At 42.6% G+C, this 27,994-nt stretch overlaps 1 protein-coding gene across 2 annotated transcripts; it reads left to right on the forward strand.

The window, feature by feature from the left end:
- The first annotated feature begins 746 nt into the window (after nucleotides 1-746).
- On the forward strand, nucleotides 747-25,727 carry WDFY1 (WD repeat and FYVE domain containing 1). Of its 2 annotated transcripts, none has more exons than XM_032193056.1 (12): nucleotides 747-903; nucleotides 7,579-7,646; nucleotides 8,653-8,726; nucleotides 9,947-10,001; nucleotides 11,364-11,514; nucleotides 14,060-14,172; nucleotides 16,527-16,653; nucleotides 18,165-18,270; nucleotides 20,613-20,714; nucleotides 21,421-21,551; nucleotides 22,568-22,676; nucleotides 23,382-25,727. In XM_032193056.1, exons 1-12 carry the CDS (start codon nucleotides 767-769, stop codon nucleotides 23,439-23,441), a joined length of 1,233 nt encoding a protein of 410 aa, XP_032048947.1. In that variant the 5' UTR covers nucleotides 747-766; the 3' UTR covers nucleotides 23,442-25,727. The 2 variants fall into 2 exon arrangements, with proteins under 2 accessions (XP_032048947.1, XP_032048948.1); XM_032193057.1 differs by lacking the exon at nucleotides 747-903 and adding an exon at nucleotides 1,282-1,353.
- Nucleotides 25,728-27,994: the final 2,267 nt, after the last annotated feature.

The following is a 27,994-nucleotide window of genomic DNA, read 5'->3' on the forward strand; positions in this document are numbered from 1 at the left end:
AGGCACAAACAGGAAAATGGAAAAATAAATTGGGGAGCCTGCCTCCCTGTCTGCAGGCAGCTGGTGGGAGCGGGAGGGCCTGAGCTCGCCTGGTCTTACAGCTCATTGCTTTGGGCACAATTAGTTCTGTTGGGGGGGAATTCCTGGGCTGAAATAGGTTAGCTGAAATAACAAGGATTTTTGTGTGAGCTTGGAGTTTGTGCTGGTTTTATCCAGACACTGTTGTTCAAATATTTGATTCCTGGGCCTGGCATCTGTCTTGGGGTAAGTATGGGTGGGCAGCCCCGGCCAGTCCCCAGGAGGAAGAGCTTTGGTTCCTGACTGAGCTCAAGGGTTTGGACACCAGGGGGTTAATTGTCACAGCAATTAGCGTAATAATAAATAAAATAAAATTAAAAAAAAAGAGAGAGAGAGGGAAGGATTACTGCTGCTGCTTAACCAAATATGTGGAGAATGCCTTCATGGCTAATGCACCTGGTAAAACCAGCACCCTGTGGCTGCTTAAGGCCGTGAAGGGTACAGATATAAATGTGGGCACGGGTTGTAAAGCTCTGACCCCCTTCCCCCGTCCCTTCCCCTGTCCCTCCCCCGGCCGCCTGAGGGGCGCCATCGTGGCAGCCCCGCTTTTCGGCGAAATACGGCCCCGCGGCGGGGCTGCCCGCGGCCGCTCTCCTCGAGGCAATACGGCCGGGCGGGGCGGGCCGGGCCGGGGCGGCGCCGCTCCTCGCAGCGCTCCGGCGGCGGGGCCGGGCCGGGCCGCGGCAAGATGGCGGCCGAGATCCACTCGCGGCCGCAGAGCAGCCGGCCCGTGCTGCTCAGCAAGGTGGAGGGGCACCAGGACGCCGTCAGCGCCGCGCTCCTCATCCCCAAGGAGGACGGGGTCATCACGGCCAGCGAGGACAGGTCCGGGGCGGGGGCCGGGGCTGGGGCCGGGGCTTCAGGCCCAGCAGGAGCCGGGGGGAGGGTGAGCTGTGGGGAGCGAGCTCCTGGAAAACCCGTCCCGAGGGCAGAGATCAGCCCCTCAGCGCCGGGCACGGAGCTGCGGCGGTGCTCGGGGCGCTGGCGGTGTCCCACAGGGGCTGTGGGGCGGGGGGCAGCCGGAGTGTCCCGCAGGCGGGTGGTGGCGGCACGGGGAGGGGGAGCTGCGGGAGAGCTCCTGTCCCACAGCTGAGGCACTGGCTGGAAGGAGCAGCGCGGGATGGGTCACTCCTTGACAAGGAGCTTAGTGCTTGGATCCTTTCACTATTTTAATCTCTCAATTTGCATTGTTTTTGCATGAGGGCTCGTTTGAAAAGCCTGGCCCTATGAGAAGCAGGGCTGAAGATCAGCAGAGTTGTGGTTGCACCAGAACTGGTAAAATATAGCGTTTATCGCTAGGTCAGAAAGAGCAAACAGCCAGCCAGCAGCAGCACACGCTGGCTTTGTAACCTTGCTGCTAGCCAGGGCATCCGGGCTTCGTGTGGGAGGGGGCAGGTTAGGTGTGTGGTGTAAACGAAGCTCGCCAGATATTGTTAGTCTATCAGCAGCTGGTATTAAAGCAACCCAGTCTGTATAGGGTATGGTGTGATGCTCCTCTATCAATAAGGTAGAAACAGTCAAGTTTATGATGCTTCTCAGTGACCTGGCAACACGTATCTGCTATTAAAAATACAAAGGTACAGCTGTGTGATTCAAGCTGATTATCAGCACTTCTGAGAAATCAGGAAGTTCTGGTCCCTCTCCTCTTCAGTGCAGAGGTGGTGAGGACTTATTTTTCATTGGCATGCTAGGAATTGCTTGCTTTCAAGTGCCAGTTGAACTTTCTAGAAACCAAGCGGTAGAAGTAGTTGAATTTGGCAGAAGGAAGTCTTAAGTAGTTTCTGCTATTTAGTGTGTGAGTGGTAAATAAAATGTAAACGCTGTTCTTAAAGTGGCTAATTGGATTTCTTCCCCAGACTTTTTTTTTTTTTCTGGAAGATTAGTGTGCTTAATTCTTAAATGAGTTATCAGTTATTGGGAGTAAAGTTCATCACTGAATTCCAAAAGCCTGGAGTACAAATGCCGTAAGTTTGGGGTAAATCAGGATATTGTTTAAAGGCTATTTGAAAATATTTCTCTGAAGTACTTGGAGTCAGGCTTCTCTTCCAGCCTCTGGTACATGGGAGGTATCTGGGTTGTCTTGCCCAAGTTTCTAGGGTGCTGGAAGCATTTGGCACAGCAGTAACAGCATCTGAGTACTAAAGGCATAGGTGCTTATCAGACTATACAATTGAGTGTTGAGGTACTAAATATTGTCATGGCCTGAAACTGCAGCACATCACCCTGTGTGATGCGCACACAAAAGGTGGGTATTTAAGGGAAACTTTCTGAATTCTGTGATTCCAGAGGCCACAGGGAGCAGCACCTGCCTTCTCAGTTTGATTCTGCAACTTAGTAGGACTTCTTAGGGTTCAAAATGCACTGCCTTGTAAAGAGGTAAACAGCTTTCTGCACCGCACTAATCCCTGTGTAAAATCAGCGGGATTTAAATGTTGACCCTTTGAACCAACAGTACACATGGTTCCCTGTTGAGCTGTGGCTGTAAGATGGTCTTGGTCTCTTCCCTCTCCCTTGAAGTAACTTTCTGTAGCATGTGATGGATGGCAGGTTTGGGCTGAGGCTCAGCAACTTCATTATTCATCCTGTGGGTGCAGTTGTCCTGTTACCTTGTCCTGCGTGTGGTGAAGTTGGCTTTTTGGGTGGCAGTATGTGTGGTTGCGTGGAGTTCGTGATGTGCTTCCCGAGGGAGAAATAGCAGTTGCTAAAGGGTTCCTGTATGAGTTGGACCCGAACAGAAATCATGGTGCAGACTTGCAGAGCCCAGTCACAGACAATGCCGGTATTTAACCTTCAAGGCCTCGCGTTGAAGGTTAGCAGTCTGTGTGCTGAGATTGTGTCGGTGGGAGCTGAGAACACAGCTGCATCTTTATCTGGGCACATTTTGGTGTCAGAGCTGTGCGAGGGGAGCAGGGGCTGGTGTCTGCTTTGGTGCGTGTTAATTTCCAGGAGCAGCTTTGGACTCTGGAGGCTGAATGCTTGCAGCACGCCGTAGTATGGGAGTTTACTGGGATCTTTAGGCTTCCAGACACTGTTGCAGTGTATTGCCTCTAATCTGAGGTACTCCCACAGCACATCAAAGCCTACTCGCTCACATATCCTTCACCTACAGATGAACATATTATCAAACTTTCTGCTCTCTTGTGTGTTCCATAAAAACGGGGCGTAGGTGTTAATACTGCATAACAGATCGTGCTGCTAGCAGCAAGCAAATAGGGAGTTCAGGAAGCAAAAGAGTTGCTATGTGCAACCCCTCTGAGCAGTGTGCTCAAGAGTGGGGCCAAAGTATGTTTGAATAAATCTTAATAAGCTGAGGCTGGCAAGTATTTCATAATAACCAGTGAGAAGAATATGTTTACAAGTGAGTAGCGAGGAAAACATTGGTGTGCAAACACCCTCTGGGAACGTTGTGGGCTATCGTGTTGGTAGAAGAGCTGGAGTTCTTTCTACTTTGAGGGATATTTTCTGCAGTAAGAAGTATTGGATCCTCAAAAAAAACAGTAATAGAACCATAAGATGCTATGGCAGATCTATGAATACTAATAAAAATCTGGCTTTTCAAAAAGGATTTGAAGCTGAAAGGAAGGCAGGAGTGTCTAATTTTGCAGTAGGAAACTTGCTTTTCATGAACTTTTCTCAGAAGGTGCCTGGTGAGGATGGTGATCTCTGTGCCCGTGCAGGCCCTGTGTCCTCCCCAGCTCCCAGGCAGCGTTTGGAGCAGCGTGCGGTGTCCCTGGGCCAGCTCTGGGCTGGGGCTGGCTGCTCACCCCTGGGAAGGCTGCCGGGGGCTGCATGGGTTCGTGGCACAGTCGAGTCTCTGGGCTTAGCCTCGAGAGCCTTGTTCTCAGCAAAAGGCTACGGCAAGGTGCGTGCTTCCCAGCCGTAGGTGGGGATGCTGAAGGGTGATAACACTGGGGTAGGAGACTAAGAGTGGCGAGATGGAGGTAGGGCATTTGCAGCAGCCTGACAGCATCTCCAGTCGCTTGCATGCCTGCAGCTGGGTGCTCTGTGGCTGTCAGCAGCTGCTCTTGCATTGAACCTCTGCTTGAATCGCAGCAGTGTTCCTTCTGGTTAAGGAAGTTCAATGTTGGTCAAAACTAATGCTTTAGTGAGCAGAAAGGGACAGAAAGCACGATTTGCAAGCAGTGTCCTTGAATTTGCATTGTGCTGTGGTTAAATCAGCTTCCTAATGCTGTTTTGGGAACAGAGGCAATAGCGGTCTACACACTTCTACTTTGTTTTGACTGCCAGGAAAATGCAGTCTGCTGCTCCTGCCGGGAGAACAACTGGGAGTGCCTGATTTCAGGTGGGAAAGCAGCTGAGAGGTGTGAAGGTGTTGGGAAGATAGGGCCAGCATAGCTGCGTAGTACCTGTGTGTCTGTACTGGAACAAGTTTGGATTTGCCTGCTACTGTTTCCTCACTTCTCCCTCCCTGACATATGTGTTTGGCTTTTAGAGGGCAGCTCGTGCTGCCTGAGCCTCAAACGCTGTTGGTTTGCTGAAGGATTTTTTCCCCTCTCAGCCCCGCAATTTTTTCCTCTATTACTGTCAGGTGCTCATTTGTTCTGCCCATGAAACACCAGTTGGGAAACAACAAAAATCATTAGAAGTTGGCAAGGCCACATGCAGTATTGCTTCAAGATGTTTCGGGGTGTGTTTTATATTCCCTTAAAACAAACAAACAATCCGAATTACTCCTCTATGAACGTGCATGCTCTCCAGCTGCCATCAACTCCTGCTTCAATGATCACTGTTAGGGGAGTTTGCAGGCCTTATTTTTATTTTTTTTTTTTCTTCCTGCCACTCTCAAACATTTGAGCCTTTTGTAATTTAAAAGGTATGTTTCTGTCTCTGAGTAATCCTTATTGGCTTTTGACACTTTCACATCCATGCCCGGTCTGCTTTCAAACAAACCTGTGTCTTTCTAGGCCCTTCATGGGGAATGTGTAAGGAAAGGTGCAAGGTAGCCAGTGCTTTCCTGGTATTGAGCCAATTCATGAAAGAAAAACCGAGTTCTGAGAAGTGCTAAAGACTTGGTTTGCTTTTCATTTGGTGGTTCTCACAATAAAATACCTTCATGGTAGAAGGGGTCTGTGGAAGTAGCATTACTGGAGGACCTTTGGTTCTTGAAGCTGGAACTGCTACTTCACAAATGAATTTTCCAAGCGAAAGGAGATGCGCCACAGCTTACAGATATGGAGGAGAAAAAACTGAGGAGGAGAAGTGGGGTCTTGACACAGGCCGATAGCCAACTGCTATGAAGCAATCTCCTCCAAGTTTGCTCAGAGCTTTATATAACGAGATATAAAGCTGTCTAACGGCTTATCTTTGCGACCATGAGGTTAGGAAGGTGTAAATCTTACTTAACCCCAAATAAGAAGCTTTTGGAAGTTAATTTTGCAAGCTTTTGCAGCTCTTTGCTTAGACTGTCAACTCTAGTGACTATTGGTAATGATGACTGCACAAATTATACTTCCCAGAAGTGATTTGTTTAGAAAAGCACATTGTTTCCTTCATATTAATTCCTAGCCCAGTGTAATCAACCGAAATGCTGGGAGGAAACAAAGCTCACTTTGGGAAAATCAGCAATGCATTATGTCGCTTGCTATGGCAACTCTTAGTCTGTTTACAGCAAAAATAATTACATGATTGGGGCTAGAAGTGGAAGAGTTGAATTAGTAGGGGTGGAAGCTACTGTCTGAGATGTTCAGGACAGCCCGAGCGTAATGAAACTGCTTTAAAAACAGATTAAAAAGCAGTTAAAAATCAACGGGTGCTAACCCCTACTGCCACTGCCGTTTGCATCACGAGGATGGCTTGGAAGCACTGTCCTTACCTTTTCTCATCTCGGTAAGAAATGGCAGCTGAAGTGTTAGCTTTTTGACCGTGAGGCAGGGTGTGGGTTACAGTAAGGAGGAAGTAATGGGTCTGAAGAGGCAGCCTTAATGCAAAATGTTGGATGGGCTGGAGTAATGCGTGTACTGATCTGGGGGAAAAGTGACTTGATTCAGCAGCTGAAAATCTTAATGATTTTGGGGCAGTGTGCATACAGCTGCATTGACTTCAACTTTCAGAAGAAAGTAGTACGTTAAAGGTGGGTATTGTCTGCTTTATTTTTTTAATGGTATTTTAAAGGAAAGATGAATGACAAAATTGGAGTGTTACCTTTGGATCTTCAGCCTGTTCTGAAAAGTTCTGGTCCTGATAGCAGATACCTGTTGTATCTGTGCTCTTTTTGTTAAGCACTTAATAATGATCTGGTGTGGTTTAGCAAATCCATCCCCGAGCTTGATGTTGTTAATATTAAATTCTAGCTTTTTTATTAGTTTAAAAGTAAATAGAGCAACTCACCTCCACGAAGTCTCTTGAAAGCGTTTCCAGGTACACGCATTTACAGATCACTTAGTTTTCCATTTAGGAACGAGGAAGTTGAATTTAAACAGTAATAAAGAAAGCAAACAATGGTTTGGAGAGGAAGTTTCGGGTTGACTTAACCTTAACGCTGTCTACATGTGTGTTCTTGATGTAAATTCCCTTCAAATATGTCTGTTGTAGGAACGTGTTTAATTGATGTCACCTTTCTGCAAGAGGCTCTTGTATCCTTCCTCTCAGTCTGACAGTGGTATAACACGAACTGTTCTCACAATAGCTTTTCCTCTCTATCTGTGGCCTGATACAGGAAGGATACAAACTAAAAACAGTTTACAGGGAGCCTTCTCGTGCTGTTCGAGTCTACGCTGAGTTCTTTCAATTCCCACTTGACCGACTAATCAAGCCTGCTCATGCTTTGGCTAGAGGAGCAGTGCAACAGAGCTGTGCTGATAAGGATGCTTGTCCCTAGCATTCATACATGAGGAAGTAGAGGCAAGGCTTAGAAGAAATGATACGAAACCAGATCTGCTGTTCTCTTTACGTCACTATTTGGAACTGAAGATGACAGTCAAGTGCTGGAGTAATGTGCTGGCCTAGAGGATGAGGTGCTTCTGTTACTAATCTTTGGTATTTGGTGTGCTGAAGGAGGACTTGCAAAGAGAAGCTATAAAACTTTGGAAGTTCAGACTTCTGTAATGGACTGTTTCGAGATTGATTTTAAAATGATATCAAATACTTACCAACTGTAAAGCAAGCTGTGGTTTGCTCTGCCAAAGCATGGAAGTATCTGCAACTTGAGTTCAACTTAAATCAGCAAGAAGGAATTAAAAGGGTGCAATGCATAGCAATTTCTGAGGCAAACTGAAATTGTATTTCTATTTCATACTTAGTGAGAGTCAAGGTGTAAGTAGTTCTGAAGGAAGCTCTTCAGAATCCGAGGATGGCTATTCTCTACTGTTCGTCTGGTTGTGCTGGGGTACTGTCACTCCTCTTACGTTGCCACTGTAGCTATTCTGGTGGAGTAGCAGAAAAGCTAAGAGGAGCAAAGCTGATATTTAAGTAACAAACTGGTTCAGATGCAAGGAGGGATGTGCTTACAACTGTCTTCTCCCCACTCTTCTCACAATGCAGAACAATCCGGGTATGGCTGAAGAGAGACAGTGGACAATACTGGCCCAGCATCTATCACACCATGTCATGTAAGTAAAGTGCTGGAGATGGCAGGTGATGGCCAAGTGTAGCATGGGTCTTTTACCCATGCTGTGTGGGAATACCTCGTTCCCCTTTCCTCAACCACTGCATTCACCTGGGAACTTTTAATTTTGGGAACTTTGTAGCAGCACTAGCTCAGACTTTAGTTTGAAACTGGGTGTGTAGTGGATAAGATCTAAGGAAGCATTCTTTTAAGAGCCAGATACTTCAGGTAAACAGCTGTGTGGATCTGCTGCTGAAGGTGTCTCCAATGCTGGTATGTAACTCATCAACTGACTAGGTGAACTTTTCAAACCATTAGCTGAAAGTCCAGATGTAAGAATTTTCTCTGCTCCCTGAAGTATGTGTGTATTTATGTTTTTTTAATCATCTAGATTATTGAGAAAGCAGTACTGAGAAGCAGCTTCAGTTCTGCATGGATCTTGTGTCAATATTAAGCATCACCTAGCATGGGTGCTTTGCTACAATTTGTATTATTAGAGTAGCTGCCTTGATGCTTACCATCTATATAAAAAGAGGGCACACAATGGCAAAATAAAGCAGCAGCAAAACAAAGGATGCTCTTTGGAATGGCAGTTTCTGAAGTAATTTGTCTTTTCAACTTCAGACTGATCTGAGTAGCCTAGGATCTAGATTAAAAATGCTAATTGTATTCTTTTTTTTGGTATCCTAATAGTTGGTCTGAATTGCAGCAGTTTTCTATTTGTCAGTTTTCAAAACAGACTATTCAGATTGTGCTCTAAAAAGGCTTTTACAAAATCAAGTATGCCTGTAGTAGTTCAAAGGGATGGGCTTGTCCGTATGCAGCATGATCACTGTAATATCTAGGCTGTCCTTCCTGTGGCTTTAAATCTCTGAAAACACTTAAGGCCACGTTTTCTGAGGGTGTTGGAAAGGAAGGTATTGGTTTAAAACATCATATTATTTTAATCCTTGTAATTTGCAAGTTAAGCAACTTTAATGGACTTGTTTTTTGGTTTTGTTTTCCAACAGCTCCATGTTCGGCCATGGCTTATCATCATGACAGCCGGCGAATCTTTGTAGGCCAGGATAATGGAGCTATCATGGTAAGGTGCTGTGACTTTTCTTCAGCATGCGGTATAGAATTGCTCATGTTGCCCGCAACCACCAAGCGTTGCTGGCAGCTGCTAACTTGTTCTCTTTCCCCCATTTTTTTTTTTTTTATTTTATTTTTTTTTTTTTGGAATGCAGTTACTACTAAGTAGTTGAACTCCTTGGCAGTTCACCTGAGATGCGTATTGGAGGACTGCAAAGAAGGATTCTTCTGGCCAGATGTGAGCCAGCTAGCCTCAACAAAACATTGAGGCAATAGTGTAGCAGTGGGCCCAAATTATGATGCTTTGTGGGGAATTATATTGATGAGTGCATTAAGTTGAGTGGAGTGCTGTGCTGCTGCACTAACAGGGTTTGTGAACTGCAGCTAGCTTGCATCTGGCCAGAAGTATGGATCTGTCTGTATCTAGCCATGCACGTGTGTGGGTTTTTTTGCTGCAGACCTTTTTATGATGTGGAAATTTCAACACTAGCTCTAAAATTACAAGAGGCAAAGTTGTTTTTAGACTTTACTTCTCTTGCACGCCTAGAGAAATGTATTCCCATCTCTTCTTTCAGGAAGTCTTCTTTCTGTTTCGCTATACTCTTGTTGTAGTTTCTCTCCTGGGGAATGGATACGTACAGAACAGAAAGAGTGTTTGTATTCTTCCCTTCTTGGCAAAGGAGAGGAATCCTGTGACTATCAGATGTTTTAATTGATTCATTTCTCTATGAAAATAAGGTCAAAATAACTTTTCTGTAAGGAGCCAGGATACTAAATGAACATCAGGAATACAAGTAGTTAACTATGAGTAAGCTGAGACTTTTACGATTTCAGGAAGTCTAATGGATCAAATAGAGAATGCTCTTGCATAAATCTGTCTCTTCGTTATGAAATCTCAGATCCTTATATCCAAAATGCTGCAAGATGGAGTTCTGTTTGTTCCTGCTGGGGACAAATAAGGTCTTATCTTTTATAATATCAGTTCAGAAAACTCCGTCCTGGTAGCATATTCCACACTGAAGATGCAATTCCATACAATAACCATAATTTGCAGTTGTGATATCAGTGTGCTGTGCCTCCAGCCTGACAAACTGTTACATTTTAATGAGGGTATGAGGATATATTGCTGCTATGTAAACTCTGTTCTGTGAGGTTATTGCTCTTTTTTTGTGTGTCACTCTTGCTTATGTCACTGCAATATCGTTTCTAACAGTTCCACTTTGGTTTTAGGAGTTTCATGTTTCAGAGGACTTCAATAAGATGAACTTTGTGAAGACCTATCCAGGTGAACTGTTAACCAGTGTCTGCACTAATATATGAGTGAAGGGGAGGGTTCTGAAATGCTTGGGGAACTGGGCAGTGTCACAGATTAACCAAGTCCAAATGTGCTTTAAATCTGACTAACCTTCCAGTTGTCACTTAGTTGGGAATTACTGCCGTAAGATAAATGTTCTGTTATTGAGTAATCATCAGTCAGCTGAGTCTGAGTTGCAGTCATTATCATTACATGCGCAGGCTAATGATGCATTGAATTTAATGAGCCAGAACTAGTGAGTTCAGATTTTGCTCTTCAAATAGCGTAGCTATACTGCGGTCATGTGTAGGGAAAGAGCTTTCTAAAGGTGTGTCTTGATAGGTGCAAGTTCCATTCATACTTTCTGTAATCCATGGGCTAGATGACTTCTAGGTTAAGATGAGAGTCCCTGCCTTCTCTGTCATTTGGGAGAGCAGTAGTGATGAAAAAGACCGTATTTCTCTGGTACATGGGGAACAGGATTATTCTAATATTTATGGAGATATTAATTTCAGCATTTGTGCGTCCTTAGAAGAAATACAAAGCAAGATTGCTGGTTAAAAATGGAAGAATAATGCAGAAGGCCTGAAGGAGACTCTTAAGGGCTACAGATTATGTAGGAGAACAAAGTGCAGTTTGTCCTGGGACTCCCTAGCACTGATAGAAGCAATGTTCTTGCTTACTAGAAAAAGCCTTGTTCTTAAAAACAAGCCTCTGTTTATCCTAAGGTAGATGACAGCTTGTTCAAGAGAAATAATTGCATCTTGTGGGGCAGGGGAAAGTTCTTTCTAAAGCTCTTCTAACTTCTTGCTTAGTGGCAGCTTTCTAGAAAAATCTGGTGAGATTTAGTGGTTGTCATGGGTACCGGTTTGAATGTTACAGACCAGATAGGCTTTCAGGTGCTTAAAAGAGTGAATCTCAGTATAGACCCCCTGGGATCAGGAAAGAGGCACTTAAAGAAATTAAGCTTTTTAGATTTGTTACGTTCCCCCAAAGTCCTGGCTTCCTAACTAAAGGAAGCTGAGAGATTACATGTAGCTTTCTTTATCAGAGTATCTTTGGTATCGGGGCTGAACTCAACTTCTCTCTCTGTGGGAGAAAGGCTTAAGTCAGCTGACTGATGTGTTTGGTTCACTATTCAGCAGGCATATACCGAACAGAACAATGTTAGCCTTTTAATTTAGAGAACAATGATAGCCTTTTAATTTACTTGCCTAGAGGCAAGTACAACATGATGGTAAAAACAACTTCCTTAGATAGCATCTTCGACCTATGTCTGTCTGAACTAGAACACAAGAACACATCACTTCAATTTCTGGAAAAAACTACCCAGAATCTTTTTTCTTCCCACAGCTCATCAGAATCGAGTATCTGCTATTATTTTCTGCCTGACATCGGAGTGGGTTATCAGCACTGGTCATGACAAGTGTGTCAGCTGGATGTGTACCAGGAGTGGGAGTATGCTGGGGAGACATTATTTCACCTCTTGGGCTTCATGTCTACAGTATCCTTTGAAAATGATTGCTGCCTAGAAACTGGAAAAGTTTGGCTCATTTAGCTCAGCTTGTTCCTTCCTTTTAATCTAAAAAGGTAGAGTTAAAATCTCTTGCAAGCCTGCAAACTTTAATTTTGATGAGACGTTAAATACTTCTGTTTCTGTTAGCTTTTTTTAGATTGTAGAGGGGAAATTGTGACCTTGAGTTAGAGGTCTTAGGTGTTGCTAGTTCATAATTTTGAGATGTGAGTCTGCATCTTGTCAAATCACTTCATTCAACAGATGCCAGTGTACATCGGAGTCCTACCTTTAAGCTACAGGGTACATCAAAACTGAATTTGTTACTAGTACTAATCTGTCTGTGCGCTTTGCTTTCCTGCAAATTGCTTCTAACTGCAGTGTTTGTGGCTTAAGAACTCCTCTTGTCTCTTCAGCTGTAAGCATTCACGGCATTCTTTACCCTGGCAGAAGATGAACCCAGTAGCTAAAACTGTAGTTCTTATGTCAAAGCTTCTGAACATGACTTAAATCCCGTAAATCATAATAACTGTTTTTTTTGTCAGTTGCTAAGTAGCAGTTTAGATGTGACCCTATGGTGATTGGAGGTGCTGGCTCGGTGTACGAGGATTAATGGCGGTAACATTGTAGAACTGGCGTGGTTCCAAATCTGAAAGACCAACTACATCTCTTTAAGAAAGAAAGACCTCTCTAGAATTACTATATGCCTGTGGAGTGCTGAGGAACTAGGAGGAAAGCGAACCGGTTGTTTGCCAGCAGCCTCTCCAGCATTCTGAGTTCTCATCTGTGCGGACCCTGCCTAATTGACTAAAGAGGTGACGGGGCTGTGTTGTGGTACTGTTGCCCATTGCTGCTGTCCTCCTCGAGTTAAGGGGTTTTGTGTCCTGTGAACGTTACACACACAGCTCACCGTGCTGAGTGTAGTGCAGAACTGGGTTAGTACTGGCGTGTGTGTTATGAGACTAACTCACAGAGCAGTCTGAGAGAATTCGGTCTCTCAGAACTTCTGAGAGTCACTGAATGCCACGGGTATTCCACAGGTTACAATAGTGTTAGCTAGAACAGTTTATTATGAAAATGGAGAAAAGAATCAAGATCAAAGTAAATTTCCACTGAAGACCGTGGCATTTGGAAATACATCGTAATTGGTCATGCCTTTGTGTTTGGAAGAAGTAGCGTTCTGGTGTGTGGGTACTAGATGCTTGGTGTCTCTGATCAGGAGGTTCCTTAGGACTTATTTGTTAATGATCCTGTGTGTAAGCTTCTGAAAAACACAGCAGAGTATGTCGTCTTTACTGGATTAGCAGGCATAATGCTAGCATGAACTTTCAAGATGAAGAAAGGATCACGTGTTCAGGGACTTAATGGATTTGTTGAAAGTGAATTGTTTATCTCAAAATTCTGAATGCTTAAGAGATTTCAGAATGTCATCAGATGGCAAAACGTCTGCTTTTTCACTTATGGTGGGATTCTTGGCACACCGACTTCTTAAAATTAGTCTTTCCTGTTACAGAGAATAGGCTAGCAGCTGCTTGTGGTTTTTGTGTAGCTGCAGAAAGACAGGTGAGTTAATATGCAACTCTTGGGATATGTGCTGTCAGTTGTGTGTTTTTTTTTTTTTTTCTCCTTAGTTCTTGCTTACTTCCTGAATAACATAGGTCATCTAGAAGTAGCAAATGATCTGGTTTCATCTGGCTTGCTATCCTTTGGTTTTTGGAGACAGTAGTCACGTAGTAACAAGAATGGAATATCAGAAAACCATTGTGGTGTAAGGTGACATCTTAACAGATCCTGTGTTAGGGTGCATTGTGGCTTTTATGACAGTGTTCCGTGGAAGAACTCTTTCTGAAATACGTGATATCTCCAAATGCTTTGACGGTCTTTGATAGTGTGCGCAAGGACCTCCATCAGGAAACCTGGAAGTGGAGAGGAGAGAAGGTTAATGAAAAGGAGAGACCATTTCATTTGCTAGAACGGTGGGAGTATACTTCTACTTGTAAGGTAAATTGGCCGTGGAGGGTCGACATCCTTGAGTTTAGTTTTTCCTATCCTGGGGGTACCAACCATTGTAACACGCTAGGAAACAGAGTTTATGGGAGCAGGTATTTGGTCAAAGTCTGAACAGCACCAACGTCCAGTGAGGTGTTACTGGTGGTAGGTCTGCATTACAAGTAGCCTAAGGAGTTCTGGCATCTCTTGTAGAAGATCTTGTGTTCTGTAAGTATCTGCCAGAAATGATCTAAATCTACTTAGCCTGCCTTAAACTAAGGAATGGATTATGTCATGGCTTCTCCAGTGGCTTTAGTCTCTTGTTTTCTGTACTGTTGTAAATCCACATGTAGGGTGAGGAGAAGAGAGGAATGAAAAGGATTGAACAGTGTCTAACCGGGTTAGACGTAGTCATATAAAAATGTATCTGGCATACTAACATGTTCTTTTCTGATTTATTTCGGCTTTGCAGCTGACATCTATACTCTGTTTCAATCCCTTAAAACGTTTTTAAGAACAAACGAAAGTTCTCTTGACTGATGATCAGATATGACTATGAAACTCGTTATGCATTTGTTGGTGATTATTCTGGACAGATCACTCTCCTGAAGCTTGAGCAGAACACGTGCTCAATTATCACAACACTCAAAGGCCACGAAGGTAAAGTAACTCTTAATTCCACTTGACCCAGGTTATAATACCTCCCTGTATATCAGAATGGGACATCCACATCTTAAGGCTAGATACGGAATAAGCAACTAGTGCGACATACTAGTTACAAAAGCTTTTCAAAGCTACAAATACTGGCTGTTTCTTAGAGAACAGATGCATCCCTCCTGTGTGGAAATCTCGGTCCTGTATACACTGACAAGTATTTTTATTGTGGATGAGAAATAAAGGTAGACACAGGCATTCAGTTAGGCACAAGTCATCCACTAGATGGCCACCTTTAAAAACTTTAGTTTCCTTAACACTGAAAAGAAAGGACGAGAACGTGTTGCTTTCTCTTCCCTTCCTCCCTCCCCACTCCCCTGGAGATCTTCTAGTATTAAAATAGCTTGAGCAAGACCAAATCTAGATTCTAAAAAGCAGCTTAATTCCTCCCAATGAGGACTCTCCTGTCGTGATCAGTCTATCATGAGACCCTAGTTCATGTTTTCCTGTGTTAGCAGAAGCTAAGCTATACGCAAGAAATCTAGAGAGCCTACTAGAATCAAACGTCTCATGCTGTGTATCATAGCTGAAGCCCTTATGTCAGATGAAGATCCAAGTAGTCTGTAACGTGTTAGAGCTACTGTCTTCAGTAATGACTAAGGAAGAATGCAAATTACAGAAGAATGTATAATTTAATAATATGCTGAGAGAAATAAGACTTAATTCTTCTCATGCCATCCTAGCAACTTTCAATTCAGCTAACTAGTTTGCATCTGGGTAGGGCTGAGTTACTGGGTCATGAGACTCTGGCCCGTTGGAAAAGGCTGCCTTTTCTAACAGCTGTAAGCATAGAGCAAACTTTGTAAGCTGGGTAGGTTCCTGCTTTGCAGATGACTGTAAAATGACAAAGCTCGCTGTTGGTAGGAAAGGCAAACTGAAATTTTCCAATGATAAATGCATCATCTGCTTTCAAGGAGAATTCCAGATTGCTTCAGTTAAGTGCAAAATAATTATCCTGGCCCTGCTTTACCTCTACGTTTTGCAACAGTCTGTATTAAAATGCAAAGCCTTGGTAGATGGTATTGTTAGTCTGAAAGCAGCACGTCTGGACGTGGCATTACATACAGTATGTATTTTATCTGCTGAGTCGCAGCGAGCTTCCAAGCGCCTACTTCAGCAGCACTGTCTGCAGAGCAGACAGCTCTGTCTTTTTTTCCTTGAAGCAAAACAGATTGTGTAGCCTTCTTCCCTCTAAGTATCTGCATGATATTCCCAAGGCCTGGTAACTCTAAACCTAATCAGTAGCTAGTTCTGAGTGTGACTGTGTGTGCTAGACTAAAAGCCTGACTTCAGCTTGTTTTCCTTTCTAGTTCTAGCCTTAACTGTGGCTTCATAAGCAAGCACTGGTTACTCTGCAGTTTAAATGGCTTTAGAGCTTGTCGCTCAGTATCATCTTCCAGAATTCTCCACACTTAATAGCCTGCTCTGTGTAATGCTGAAATAATATTTAAACTGCTTTTTATGGAGCAGATGGCCACTGTTCTCTGAGACAACTGTTCCCAAATGGGTCAGTCTGAAAACAATATAGTCCTAAAGGAGGCAAGTCGACTCTTGCTGGAGAGAGCTGGAAGGGACTGATTTGGGCTGTAGTTACCACTCATCTTGCTTTCAGACTAACAAGGCTCTTGATGACAATTGTGCAATGGATATCTGTAAGGGGAAAAAATGTTCCTGCAACCACAGAACTATAGGTGGCATGAGTGACAGAGTTACTTCTGTCTCCTGTCTGTGTTACCATGCATATGGGGTTTAGTTTAAGACTCCTACTGTGAGATGGCTAAATTCTTTGACTACTGAGTGGCACGGCCAGGCCAGGCCTTCTGAAATCTCATCTCGTAATTTAGTATGTAGTATCCAAATTTGCGAACAGACTCCCAGTGAAAGTCACTTTGCTTCTTTTTCCAACTATTTTAATGTTAAAAATAGTGGTGTAAGGGGCTTGGTTTACCTGGGAATACTGTGCTCTGTCCAGTAGGCACTGACCGAGCAACTTACTGTATTGTGTATGCTAGTCTCTGCTCGGCAAGCCTTAATGCTTTTTACCTTCCGAAGGTCACACAGCAGCCTGCTAGCTCTTAAAACCAAGCGCAGAAATACAAGGGACAGAAAACTCCTACATCAAACTTCCTGAATTATGCTTGATTTCTTTCTTCATGGGGGTGTTTTTGTTCTGTTATCAGTGCTTTTTGCCTCTGTAGCAGGGCTAGCGTTTGTTACTGTGGTAAGGAAGTATGTCAGGTTTCACTTCAGTAGCCTGGGGAGTGACCTCTTAGACCTAACCGTAGAATGTTCTTTCCTAGGAAGCATTACTTCCCTCTGGTGGGATCCTGTTCAACGACTGCTCTTCTCGGGTGCCTCTGATCACAGCATCATCATGTGGGATATTGGTGGAAGGAAGGGGCGAACGTTGCTGCTCCAGGGCCATCAGTATGTAATGGTGTCTTGTCTTTCCTGCATATTCTGTAATGAACACAGAGTCCTAGGAAGACCAAATAGCATGGCGAGATATGTGAATCTTTGTGAATAATGAAGAAGAAAGCTTTTTTCAGAGCTGAAGACTTCTGAGGGGGAAGAAGGGTAATTAGTAATTGGAAAGCATTACTGATAAAGCTTCTTTGGTTGTGTTTGTTGGATAATGAGAATATAACATAAAAGTAGATTATAGAAAGAGGTGGGTAAAAGACCTAAATCATCTTACTTGAGCTTTTACATAAAAGTTGCATGCTTCTGTATTGTGTAAACACTTCACTGAGTTGCTTGTGAGGACCTGTGAGGTGATAAGCTGATTGGCTAAATTACTGAGATGGGTCACTGGACTTGAGAAAAGCATGTCACATCTCTGCTGTTCTGTGGATTATGTAGTTAGTTGTCTGTATTTAATCAATTTTGTATTTTTAGAGAGACGCTACCTAGCTGCCTCTCATAAATCTTGGGCCTGAATTCAGTCTGACAGGCAGTTCACCACCGAAGCTGTATTCTCCTTAGAAATGCGGTGGTGGTAGAGATCTTGCTTATGTTCAAAGATGTTTTTGCATAGTACATTCTCCTCTTGTCTAATTTGTAGATGCCTCCATCCACCTTTGATCAAGACTCATAGCCATAGTTCTAGAACTCTTGTTAAATCTTGAGGATTTAGTTTTATGGCTAACGAACTAAAAATAGAGTATCGGTTACAAAAGAGTAACTGACGTCAGCAACTGGAGGACTTTATACTGCTGTTACTGCTCTATCATGTGTCCTGCTGAAGACTTAAAACACTGTTAGTTTCTCTTCAAACATCACATTTAGCATCAGACTTCATACTGAGTGGGAAAGTAAGTTCTTCTGAGAAGCAGAATGGCTTTTCTAATTCAATTTAGATGTTGCAAAGCAGTTTAATGTTGAGATCCTTTGTTTAGTTTCTTAGAGTTGACTTTCACTTTGCCATGACTCTTTGTTTAGAATTAAACTTACTGGTGAAAGCATGCTTTCATTTGCAGCTACAGACTTACTATGATTTATTAGCAAGACTGGAAACTCCATCTGCTTTCTATATGTATCTTGAGATAAATATTTCTTTTTATTTTTCCAGTTGTCTCTGTTCTGATAAGTGGCTCTCCTTGCCAACAGAGAAGAGTATTTGCATTCACACTCTGAGCCAGATTACACTCAGCTCACTGCCAGTGCTTTTCACCAGCAAGTGTTAACCCGGAGCTGTACCTCTGGTATTCTGGTCAAGCCTTAGAGCATGACAAGTTCTAGTCAACCTTCTGGTGCGAGGGTAGGGCTTACATGGCAGCATCTCTTCACTCGTCTTCGTAGCTTTATGTAGACTTACCAGAATGTTTGGAAATCAGTTTTAGCGTTCTAGATAGCTTTACAAGGAAAAATCAGGGTTTTCTGGGAAACTAAGCTTTGTTTAAATGACTGTGGGTAAATAGCATATCCTTTGTTTGCAGTGACAAGGTGCAGGCTATCTGCTACATCCAGCTGACACGGCAGCTAGTATCTTGTTCAGCTGATGGAGGAATTGCTGTTTGGAACATGGATATCAGCAGGGAAGAGGTAAGATCATGTTCTAGGTCAAAGATAGATTTTTATTTTTCCTCTTTGGAGGCTGACATGGCTTTACTTGGTCTGTTCCACAGGCTGTTTTTCCTCACGTTGCCTGAGACGTTAAGGCTGAATGATACCTTTAAAATCTGCTCTGTTCTGTTAGCTGCCCATTGTAGTAGGTAGATCTGGGGGACACGAGAGGTGCAGGACGGGCTCGGCACTACTTCGCTGCTTATCTCAGTGAGACAACATGTTCAGTCTGGAATGGCCACAGCCTTTGCTGCTGGAACACCCTGATGCAGGCAAGCCTATGCAGTAAAGAGATTAATGGGCAGTGCTTCAAAAGTCTTGAAATAAGTTCTCAACTCATGTCAAAGCATATAAAGAAGTGATGCTGTTTTCAAGATGCATTTCAGAATGTAGAGATTCAGTCCTCAGACAGCTTTTTTTTTTTTTTTTTTTTTTTTTTTTTTTAAAGACCCCAAGACACACCAACTGAGCCTGCCATGCATGTTCTCTCTGCATTGATTCGTATCCACCACAGGAACTAAAAAAATGTGTGTTAGCACAGTGGTTAAACCATAATTATAAGGGTTAATGCTTGTTGCCCCCGTAAAGCTGTATTTAAAATTCAACCTTCCCTTAAATGCTTTGCTTTCAATGCAGCTATTTAGATGGAGAACTGTTTTGACCTATATTGAAGTGTCACCTTGAACACGCTGAATGCTGTATGTGATGCTCCTATTGTTTTTAGCATGAAGATCTAGCTCTTTAAAACTTCCAGAATTAGTGACTTCAGGAATCTTCGTGCCTGCGAGCCATTGGCTTATAGTACAATTGGGAAAACAAGATGTGGCCATTTCTATCTCTTCTGGATCTGCATGCAAGAATTAGTAGATGTTTTAATGTGATTAAAATAATTGTTAACTTGGTGCAGCTGTGGTGTCTCAGAACTTGGAAAAACACAACTGAATGTACCGCCTTTGAGGGACTATCTAATGAGTCATGTTAGGGGTATCTTCAGATATGCACTAAGGCACATAAGATTATAAAATAGATTTTTTGGGTAGAAGGAACTGACAGATGTACTATTGATTTTGGACAACTCTAACTGTACATTAGGAATAGTGCTGGCAGTGTTGTGGTGGGTTTTATTTCCCGTTTAATACCTGGAAAAAAAAGCAGGGAAGAATAGCTTCTGTTAGGGAGAGCCAGAAAGTCAAATCGGTGTCTTCTCAAAAATGCTATTAAGGAGAAACAGCTATTGTAAGTAACAGAAGCAATATGGAACATCTCACTTGCTGGAGAGTCAATTTATTTCCTCTGTTCTCCTCCATCGTCCCTGCCTCCTGTGCTGGACTTTGCTGTCACCATTTACATTTTTTTCCCCACTAGCATGGGGGAAGGAAGGGTGTGAAATCAAGGCTGAAGGTCTATGAATTGGTCATCTGGCGTTAATAAGTGCTCCTGGTGAGATGGTACAACTGACAATACTAGTGTGCTAGTACTGTCAACAGTGGTTGTAAGTGAAATGAGGAGAAACGCTCCTTTGTTCCAGCTTCCTTGTGTCAGGTTGTAGGGAGATTCCCCCGTCAGATGAGTAGTTGCATGAAATACACGTTCTAATTCAAGCCTATGTACTAAAAAGTACTTGGCTCTTTCCATCCCTTAAAAGGATGCTACTTAAAGTATCCCAAGTGTGTTGAAATGTGTGAAAGCTTTAACTGTTTCCATTTGGTATAGGCTATTTATGGTAAGAAAAATAGTGGCTGGGAGAAGGGACGCTTAATGAAGATGTGGACAGGATGGAAATTATGGATGATTTCTTAATTATTTAAATTGTAATCCTAGGGAAACAGAAAAGATCATTACTTCCAGAATTTACTTCTGGACTCTCCCTTAGAGGGGCGTGACTGCCTTGTAGCTTCTCCACCTTGTATTACACTAGCCCTTAGAAATCATTGAGGAAGCCAGAGCTGCAATCTTCCAACACTTGCAGCAAGTTTAATACCTTAGATGTTTTAATTAGTTTTCTTATTAAGGCAGTAATATAACGTCCTGCCGTAGGCTTTAAAAGTATAGGAGGTGTGTAGTTCTTGATAACAAGTCACTGTAGTTTTGGTGGTGGTGTCTGTTGTTGTTTTTTGTTGTTGTTCTTGTTTTGTTTGGTTTTGTATTAAACTTCCTACGTACTGTACCCTAGGCAATCTATCTCTTTTTTAATATCCAGAGCTGAGACAGGGCCCTTCTCCAAGCAAAACTTTGCTCTGGGTTCCTGAAACAAACTTTCTTGGCTGGCTTATGAGGGAAAAAATGTAATCTAATTACTTGCATCTCTTGCTGTTTCGTAGGCTCCTCAGTGGCTAGAAAGTGATTCCTGTCAGAAGTGTGAACAGCCTTTCTTCTGGAACATAAAGCAAATGTGGGACACCAAGACATTAGGCTTGAGACAGGTGAGCTTCCTGGTTTGAGTGCATAGCTGTATTTCATCACTTAAGCAAAAAGCAAACAGAAAACTGCTAATGTTGTTAGATCTTGTATTTTTGCTGCTTTGAAGCAAGAGCTTATAGAGAGGTCACAGCTTCTAGGCAGGGCTAAGAAGTTTCCAGATTCTGTGGAAAGTGTTGCATCAAACTTGTAATGCTGGGCAAAGAAGGCTGTGCTAGGAGTGATCTGTTGGATTTCTGAGTGTTTCTATGCACTGGAAATGTGGACAGCTCATCCTTAAGTTTTGTGTGGAGTGGCACACAGTGCCCTGTAACTGAGCAAACTGTAGTTCAGTGGACCAGTGGTGGCCCTTCTCGTACTGGGTTACAGCGTGAAAGCTTTCCAAACAGATTTCTGTTTAGGTGGACTAGACAGGCGTGAAGGCTGTGGTTGTGGCTCTCTCGGGCTCCTTTCCTTGGTTGGTTGTCCAACCCTTTTTTCCCCTGCTCCAAGAAGGAGCTTGTGAAAGGAGAAGGGAATGAGCAGGGAGGATACAGAAGTAAACCCATCAGTGGCAAGGCTGTTCAGAACTCCAGAATCCTTGGTCTTCACTTGAAGCAACTGGAGACTTCCTTACATGTTGCTGTTTTTCAACGAACACTTGGTAAAATAGTCGAGTGGTACAACGTAGTGATTTTTGTGGCTTACTGATTTTTTTTCTCTTCCCTGAAGCATCACTGCAGAAAATGTGGGCAAGCAGTGTGTGGCAAGTGCAGTACCAAACGGTCAAGTTACCCAATCATGGGATTTGAGTTCCAGGTCCGTGTCTGTGATTCCTGTTTTGAGTCAATCAAGGATGAAGAGTGAGTATTAAGGAGTAATAAATAAAGTAATGCTGCTGGGATGCAGAAACACCTGTGCTTACTGCACATCTACACTTAATGCTGTGCAAATGTGCCAAGCTGACTCTATTAATAGGCCACTTCTGCTTTGGGCACTCAAAGCAGGATAATGATAGAAATACCTCAACTGGCTCTGCAAGTGAATTTGGATCAGATGCAGGTTTACAACTCTTTTATCTAGTTTTTCTTCTTCTCCATGAGCCCAGATCTAGGGTTGTAATAAATTAATCTCAAGATTTTTGTTTAGGTAAAGGCTGTTGGTTGCACTTAAAATTGCTTAACAGGTGGCTGGTAATGCATCACAGCTACCAGGCTGTGTATGTGTTAATGTATGGATCCTTATTGTAAACTGTTCCTACAGCAGTGTTTATCAACAGCCCAACGTTATTTTCCCATGCAAGCAAATTGGGTTAGATTTAATTTGTTGTCTTAAACTCTTCTTGTCTATGAAGGAGCATCCTTTTTATCTTTATACCAACAGCACTTCACTGCTCAGTGTTTTGTCACCTTGGAAATGTGGAGTGCTAAAGGCCAGAGTAATTGGAGATGTGGGGTGTTTTTTTTTTTTTTTTTTTTTTTTTTTTTTTTTTTTTTGTGGTTTTGTTGTTTGCTTTTGTTTTTGAAAGGGAAGTGCTGTGCCCTACTTGACTCACCATAGCCAGCAGGTAAAAATGTAGCTGAACTTGACTTTGTAACAAGAAATACAATTTACTTATACTATGTCCCACTTCTGCTGTAACATTTTTAACATGCAGGGGAAAACCAGGAATTGTCACACCTGTGGAAGTACACAAGCAGTGCCTTAGCATGATTTGCTGGTTTAATTCTGTCCCCTTTATTATGGCACTGCAGTTCTCAGGACTGATTTATTAGTGTTTGAGCAGCTTAATTTTCTTGCAAGTTCATTCTACACTGCTGTAATGGTGCCATCAAGCTTCATCTAATGGCTGGCCTTCATTTGACCTACTCTCTTGCAGCCGTACTTCCTTGGCAACCTTTCATGAAGGAAAACACAACATTTCACACATGTCCATGGACATCTCCAGAGGGCTGATGGTCACCTGTGGAAGCGATCGGATTGTGAAGGTATTCATGTACCTCTTTTCTCTATTTATTAGAGATACGTAATAGAGAACTGGTGTTTGTGTATACTTTTTTTCTGACAACTGTTGCTATAAATCTAACTGTTGTGGGCAGCAAGAATCATATTTGTTGCAGATTGTACTTTCTGCATCTGAGTGAGGAAATGACCTCTAAGTCCACAGTATGGAGTCTAGCTGTCAGGAATGGTTACTGTTGGGGTCTCCTGGACAAACAAAGCAGACATCAGAACTGGCAGATTCTTCTAGTGGCCTTAAAGATGTGGACATGATGAAATGGGCAGCATCTGAGCTTCTTGGAGCATTTGCACTAAAAGCCCTGGGTATGAGGCAGTGACATGGAAATCAGTCTTACTTCCAATCTTGCTGAGTTTAAGCCATACATCCTCCATGCGTGCCAGAACTGAGACTGCTCTGGGCTGTTCCTGTTGTTCCCTAAGCGTGTTTATAACAAACTGCATAGTGCTTTTTAGATCAGCCCTGTGAAAACTGCTAGAAGATGCTCCTGAGCCCTAAGTTTGGCTGTTGGTTTGTAAGGCTGGTATACCTATTTGTTGTAATCAAGTCTAGTTTTAAAAGGGTTTGTTACCTAATGTAGAGGGAGATTTTTGTTTACTTCTATGCCTCTTACAGCAATAGCTCTTAGATCTTATATTGTTACTATATAACTCTCCACAATACTTTCTTCCAGATCTGGGACATGACGCCAGTCGTTGGTTGCAGCCTTGCAACTGGCTTCTCTTCACGTTGATCTCATACCTGACAGGTTTATGCACCTTATGTACAGCAATATGCACCGAATGAATGGAATCCTTCTTAAGAATATTACCGCAAACACTGGTTGCTTGATTCTTCTCCTGATGCTGTTCCAGGATGGACAGTCACCTTTGTAGAGCAAACCTTTTCTGTTGGGCTCACCAGGAGTTTCCTGGGTGCGGAAGTGCAGCCTCTTGGACTAACGTAAAATGGCTTTCCTGCAATATGACGCCTTGATGAAAGGACCTGTTGTTCCTCGGTTTACATGTAGTGTTAACAATGTGCTATCTCTGCTGATATATCCTGTACAGATACCGTGTAGCTTAAACATTATCAGAGTAAAATGAGCATAGTACATTCGATTTGTGCAAGTAGTAAAGTAACTTATTCTCTCTTCCAAAAAGCAGTTCTGTAGAAATACTTTTGAGCAGTCACCGTCTAAACTGCCTCCAAAAGGTATGTTGGTTATTCCTATGGAAGGAGGAAATACTTCAAAGTGGCAGGTAGCTTCGTTCAGATGAGATAGCAGGAGAACCTTTAATCATACAAGATTTCCTTTATTGGCTTTCTTGTAGTGTTTGTCTTCAAATTCAGTCACTAGTGAAGTCACTTTTGTGGGACAACTGTTCAGGTAGTTGGGGAGTCTTCAAACACTTCAAGGCTCTTAAGTAGAGTTTTAGCATAGCTAACAAACTCCTGTAGGTCTTACTAAAATACGCAGCCCCGCTACTCTACTTTAAAGACAGGCCGTAGGTGTGAGCTGTATGCTTTGACAACTCTGTAATGCTGTTAGAATGGGAAGCTAAGCAAATCTGCCTTGTTAAATGGTATGGCTAAGAAAAAATGGCCAGCTAAAACTTAGAGACTTTTTTTCCTGTGGAAAGGCCAATGTTTGTTTAATGGTAGGGAGCCTGTCTCTGCTAAAAATGCAGCATAAATTTAAATACTGCCTTGTTGCTTAAAAACGGATAAACACTGAGAGTTTCTGAAGCAATAATTACCAAGGTACAGAACAGCTGCTGTTTTGTTGTTTTTTGTTTTTTTTTTTTCCCCCCCCCTGCACCTAGGTCTGTTAATCTTGAGACTTATATTGATCCTTCCCTATTTCAAAGCTGAGAAGTATGAAGAAGAGCTGGGAGGCTTTTACAACTGCAATTGGCACATACTGGAAATAACTGAGATTGGCAATAAATTGGTCTATCCTTCATATGAGTATCCTGCATTTGAATCCTGTAAAGAGAGCTTTGAAAGCTAAGGTAATATGTCAGAGCTTAAGCTTGGAGCTATTTAGATTCCTCTGAAAACAGGTGCATACATGTATGTGTGAGGACAAACACTGTGGGTAGGTCAGCTGGCCCAGAGTTAGGTGCTGTTTTGCAACTGGCAGAGGACTAAAGGGTTAGAGTGTCTTTAAAGCAGCAGTGATCAAGTGGTGCTATGAGTGTTAGTGAATTCAAGTCCTAGTTGTCTAACTTGACACTAATAACCTGCATTGGACCATGCTGTAGGCTAAAATATATGAAGATCGTAGTATATTTAATAAACTGTTATTCACTTCTATTTTAAGCCAAAAAGCTGATAGTCTCCAAAAGGGCATTAGAATCCAGAATATGTTAGTTACTGTTATTTTGGATGTGACGTTGTCTGCCTTTTCGTGGCCCTTTTCCAGAAGTTTTGCTAGGGGTCTTTTGACCTGCTAGCCATGTTGGGCCAGTGAAAAATAATCAAATCCCTCTTTTGTGGGAATCCCCAAACTTGTCTTGCCTTCAGTTCAGGATTTAGCGCTTGTCAGACTGATTTAATTCATCCTTTGATACGTGCTGTATAGCTACTTTTTTGTGTGTGTGAAGGTTTACTTCTAAGTTATTGAGAGAAAAACAGCTTGTACTAGAAAAAATTCACAGCTTTCTGCTCTGAAGACTTTCAGCCTTGTAAATCAAGAAAGAAACTGAGTGTTTGAAGGGGGTAAACAAGCCCTGATAATGCTCTGCATTTGCCTTCAGAGTTAGTTATGTGGTTTCGGAAGAGAACAGAAGTCTTCCACCCAACAGCACACGAGGCAGAACAGGAGTTCCGTAGCTAGAGCCGTTTAAGATGCTGCTGTGCTGTAAGGAGGATCTAGGGTTGTGTCTTAAGCTGTGAGATTAATGTCGATGTGGGATGAATAGCATTTTTTTCCAAACCAGGCGTTCTGAAACTCTTACACCAATGATACTGAGGTGTAATTCGTTTGCAGCTGATACTCCTGAACTTCAGCTTTTTTAGTTCTGATTAGTCCACGTGCCCCTGATCAGCATGCAGCTCCCCCCCTCCTTGTGAATACTTCCTCTGCTTCTTGACAACCACTTATTTTACATTAAGGTTTTGACACTAGAAAATATATTCTCTACTGCATATTGTTAAACCTAAGGAATCTATTTTCTATAATTGATATACTTATAGGTAGTGTCAGTTCAGATTATAGCAAGACAATTATGGCTGCAAAGTCATTAGTCATGTAAGTATACTCCTGGTGATGAATGAGTAATGCTTACAAACCACTGAAGAGATGGTGTTTTTGTTTATGAACAACTATCTCAAAGGCACATACTCCCATGAAACTGAACATATTTCAGCTATGTCAGCTTAAGTGTGCAATTACTGAGAAGGCTTGATTTGAAGCATTACTAATCTTGCTTGTATAACCTCTTTCATTGGGGCAGGGAAGGGGAGCAAAGGGTACTAGTATGTGCTACGTCTTTACTAGTTGTATTTCTGTACCCTGCATAATTAAGCGATGCTAGATAAATTTGTCCCTTGCTCCTTCTTGTCTGTTTTTTAAAACTTTGATTACATGTACAATAAAATATTTCTTGATATTCAATTAGTCTATTTGGATGATCCATCTTTTCTTAAATTCTGTGAAAGAACAGCTCCCTTTCTGTGCTCTGGCTCCTTCTTTAGACAGCCCATGTCCAAATTCTAGGTTGGAGGGATGTCTTGTCAGATGTGTTGTGGTGGAGCTGAATGAGCCACAGCACTGGGCTTACAGGCCTGTGATGAAACGTGAGCGGAGACAAACAACTGCTGCATGGTCCCGACTAGGGATGTACAGCTCTGCTCCCTGTCCTGTGTCCTGCTTGCCAGCTCATACAGACTTCTTCTCTGGTTCATCTAGTTCTTCAGAGGTATGCAAAGCTTCTTGCCACATAGAGTATCAGAGGATCAACCCCCCTTCCCCGAGGTGCCTTGGGTCTGCCTGAGGTATTATGGAAATTCCAGCCGCTGTTGGATGGGATGAGTGGAGTCCACAGTAAGATATACACAGAGGAGACAAACTGCAGCCACAGGAGGTGGTTGCACTTGTTTTGCGATGCTTTCTCGTGGAGGAGGGATGAGGACAAGCAGGGAATATATGCTTCACAGCTGCTCCCAGCCTTCGCAGGCTGGGATGCAGCACTGGTGGCTTTGTAACACTTGGAATACCTGAATGCTGGCCTGCTCAAATGTAACAGCTCAATGCTCCCTAGGGTATTTAGGAACTATACAAGGAATCTGAAAGGGTTTCACAAACTCTTTCCACTGCTGAAAGGTAGTTGAGTAGCTTATGCAGTATAATACTGTCTTTTTTTTTAATGAGACATCTCATTTTGATCAGCTTCAAGCAACAAAAACTTTACCAGAAACAATCAAGCTCTTACTGATCTGTAGTCGGGAAAGCTTGCTCAGAGGTCTCTGCAGACCATCATACAGTGTCTTGTAAATAAGCTATCTGAACTCTGGATCGAGTATGAAAATGTTGGAGAACTGCAAAAGGGGTCCTTGTGGTGAAAATGCTAAAATACATGCATTGTTCTCAGAAATGAGAATGTGTAGCTGACCGCTCTGCACGTGGCTTAGGGAGTTTACAACAATATAAGCTTCAGATAAGCTGTGTGCAAGTCTTTAGCAACGAGGTTTGTGGTGTGACTCTATGCAATGGGCAGATTTAGTACAAGCTGGATTCAGGAAAGACGCATTTTATTTTTTTTTAATGGTTATCAGGTTTACTACTGCATACTTTAGAAGGAAAGCTCTCTAAGGTGTTTTTGTCTGAGTGGACTTAAGTCCTTAGTTCTGAATGACTTGGCTAACGGGGAAACACCACGATCAAACTCTTGAGGAAATAATGAACTTCTGCCAGCTTAGCTTTTTTTTTTTTTTTTTTTTAATTGTCATCAACTAAATACCTGTCAGTGGGCTGAAACTTGACCTTTTGAAGCTTTATCTGCTTCTTGTGGGCTTAAGGGGAAAGGCAGTTGTACGATGTATCCAGAACAGCAAGCCTTCACAATGAACTTGTAAGCAGCTGCAACCAAATGATCCTGCAGTTTTTGCCCCGTTGGAGAAAGTAAGGGTATGGTCTCTAGGTATCTGTGCAGGCTACTAAACTATAAATATGCAGAAGCTAATAGTTGAACAGATTTCTAGATAGTGTTACTGTTTTTATTGTTTATGCAACAGAAGAAAGTATTAAAATGATATCAGTAATAAACTAAGTCTATACAAATTATTTTTCCTGATTTAAAT

The sequence above is a fragment of the Aythya fuligula genome, chromosome 9, assembly GCF_009819795.1.
Source record: "Aythya fuligula isolate bAytFul2 chromosome 9, bAytFul2.pri, whole genome shotgun sequence".
Taxonomy (NCBI): domain Eukaryota; kingdom Metazoa; phylum Chordata; class Aves; order Anseriformes; family Anatidae; genus Aythya; species Aythya fuligula.

Bases quoted from the DNA above. Each gene is read 5' to 3' on its own strand.
- WDFY1 (XM_032193056.1), top strand. From the start codon at position 767: ATGGCGGCCGAGATCCACTCGCGGCCGCAGAGCAGCCGGCCCGTGCTG. The intron at 904-7,578 runs GTCCGGGGCGGG...CTCACAATGCAG, and splicing joins ATCACGGCCAGCGAGGACAG to AACAATCCGGGTATGGCTGA. The intron at 18,271-20,612 runs GTAAGATCATGT...GCTGTTTCGTAG, and splicing joins TGGATATCAGCAGGGAAGAG to GCTCCTCAGTGGCTAGAAAG.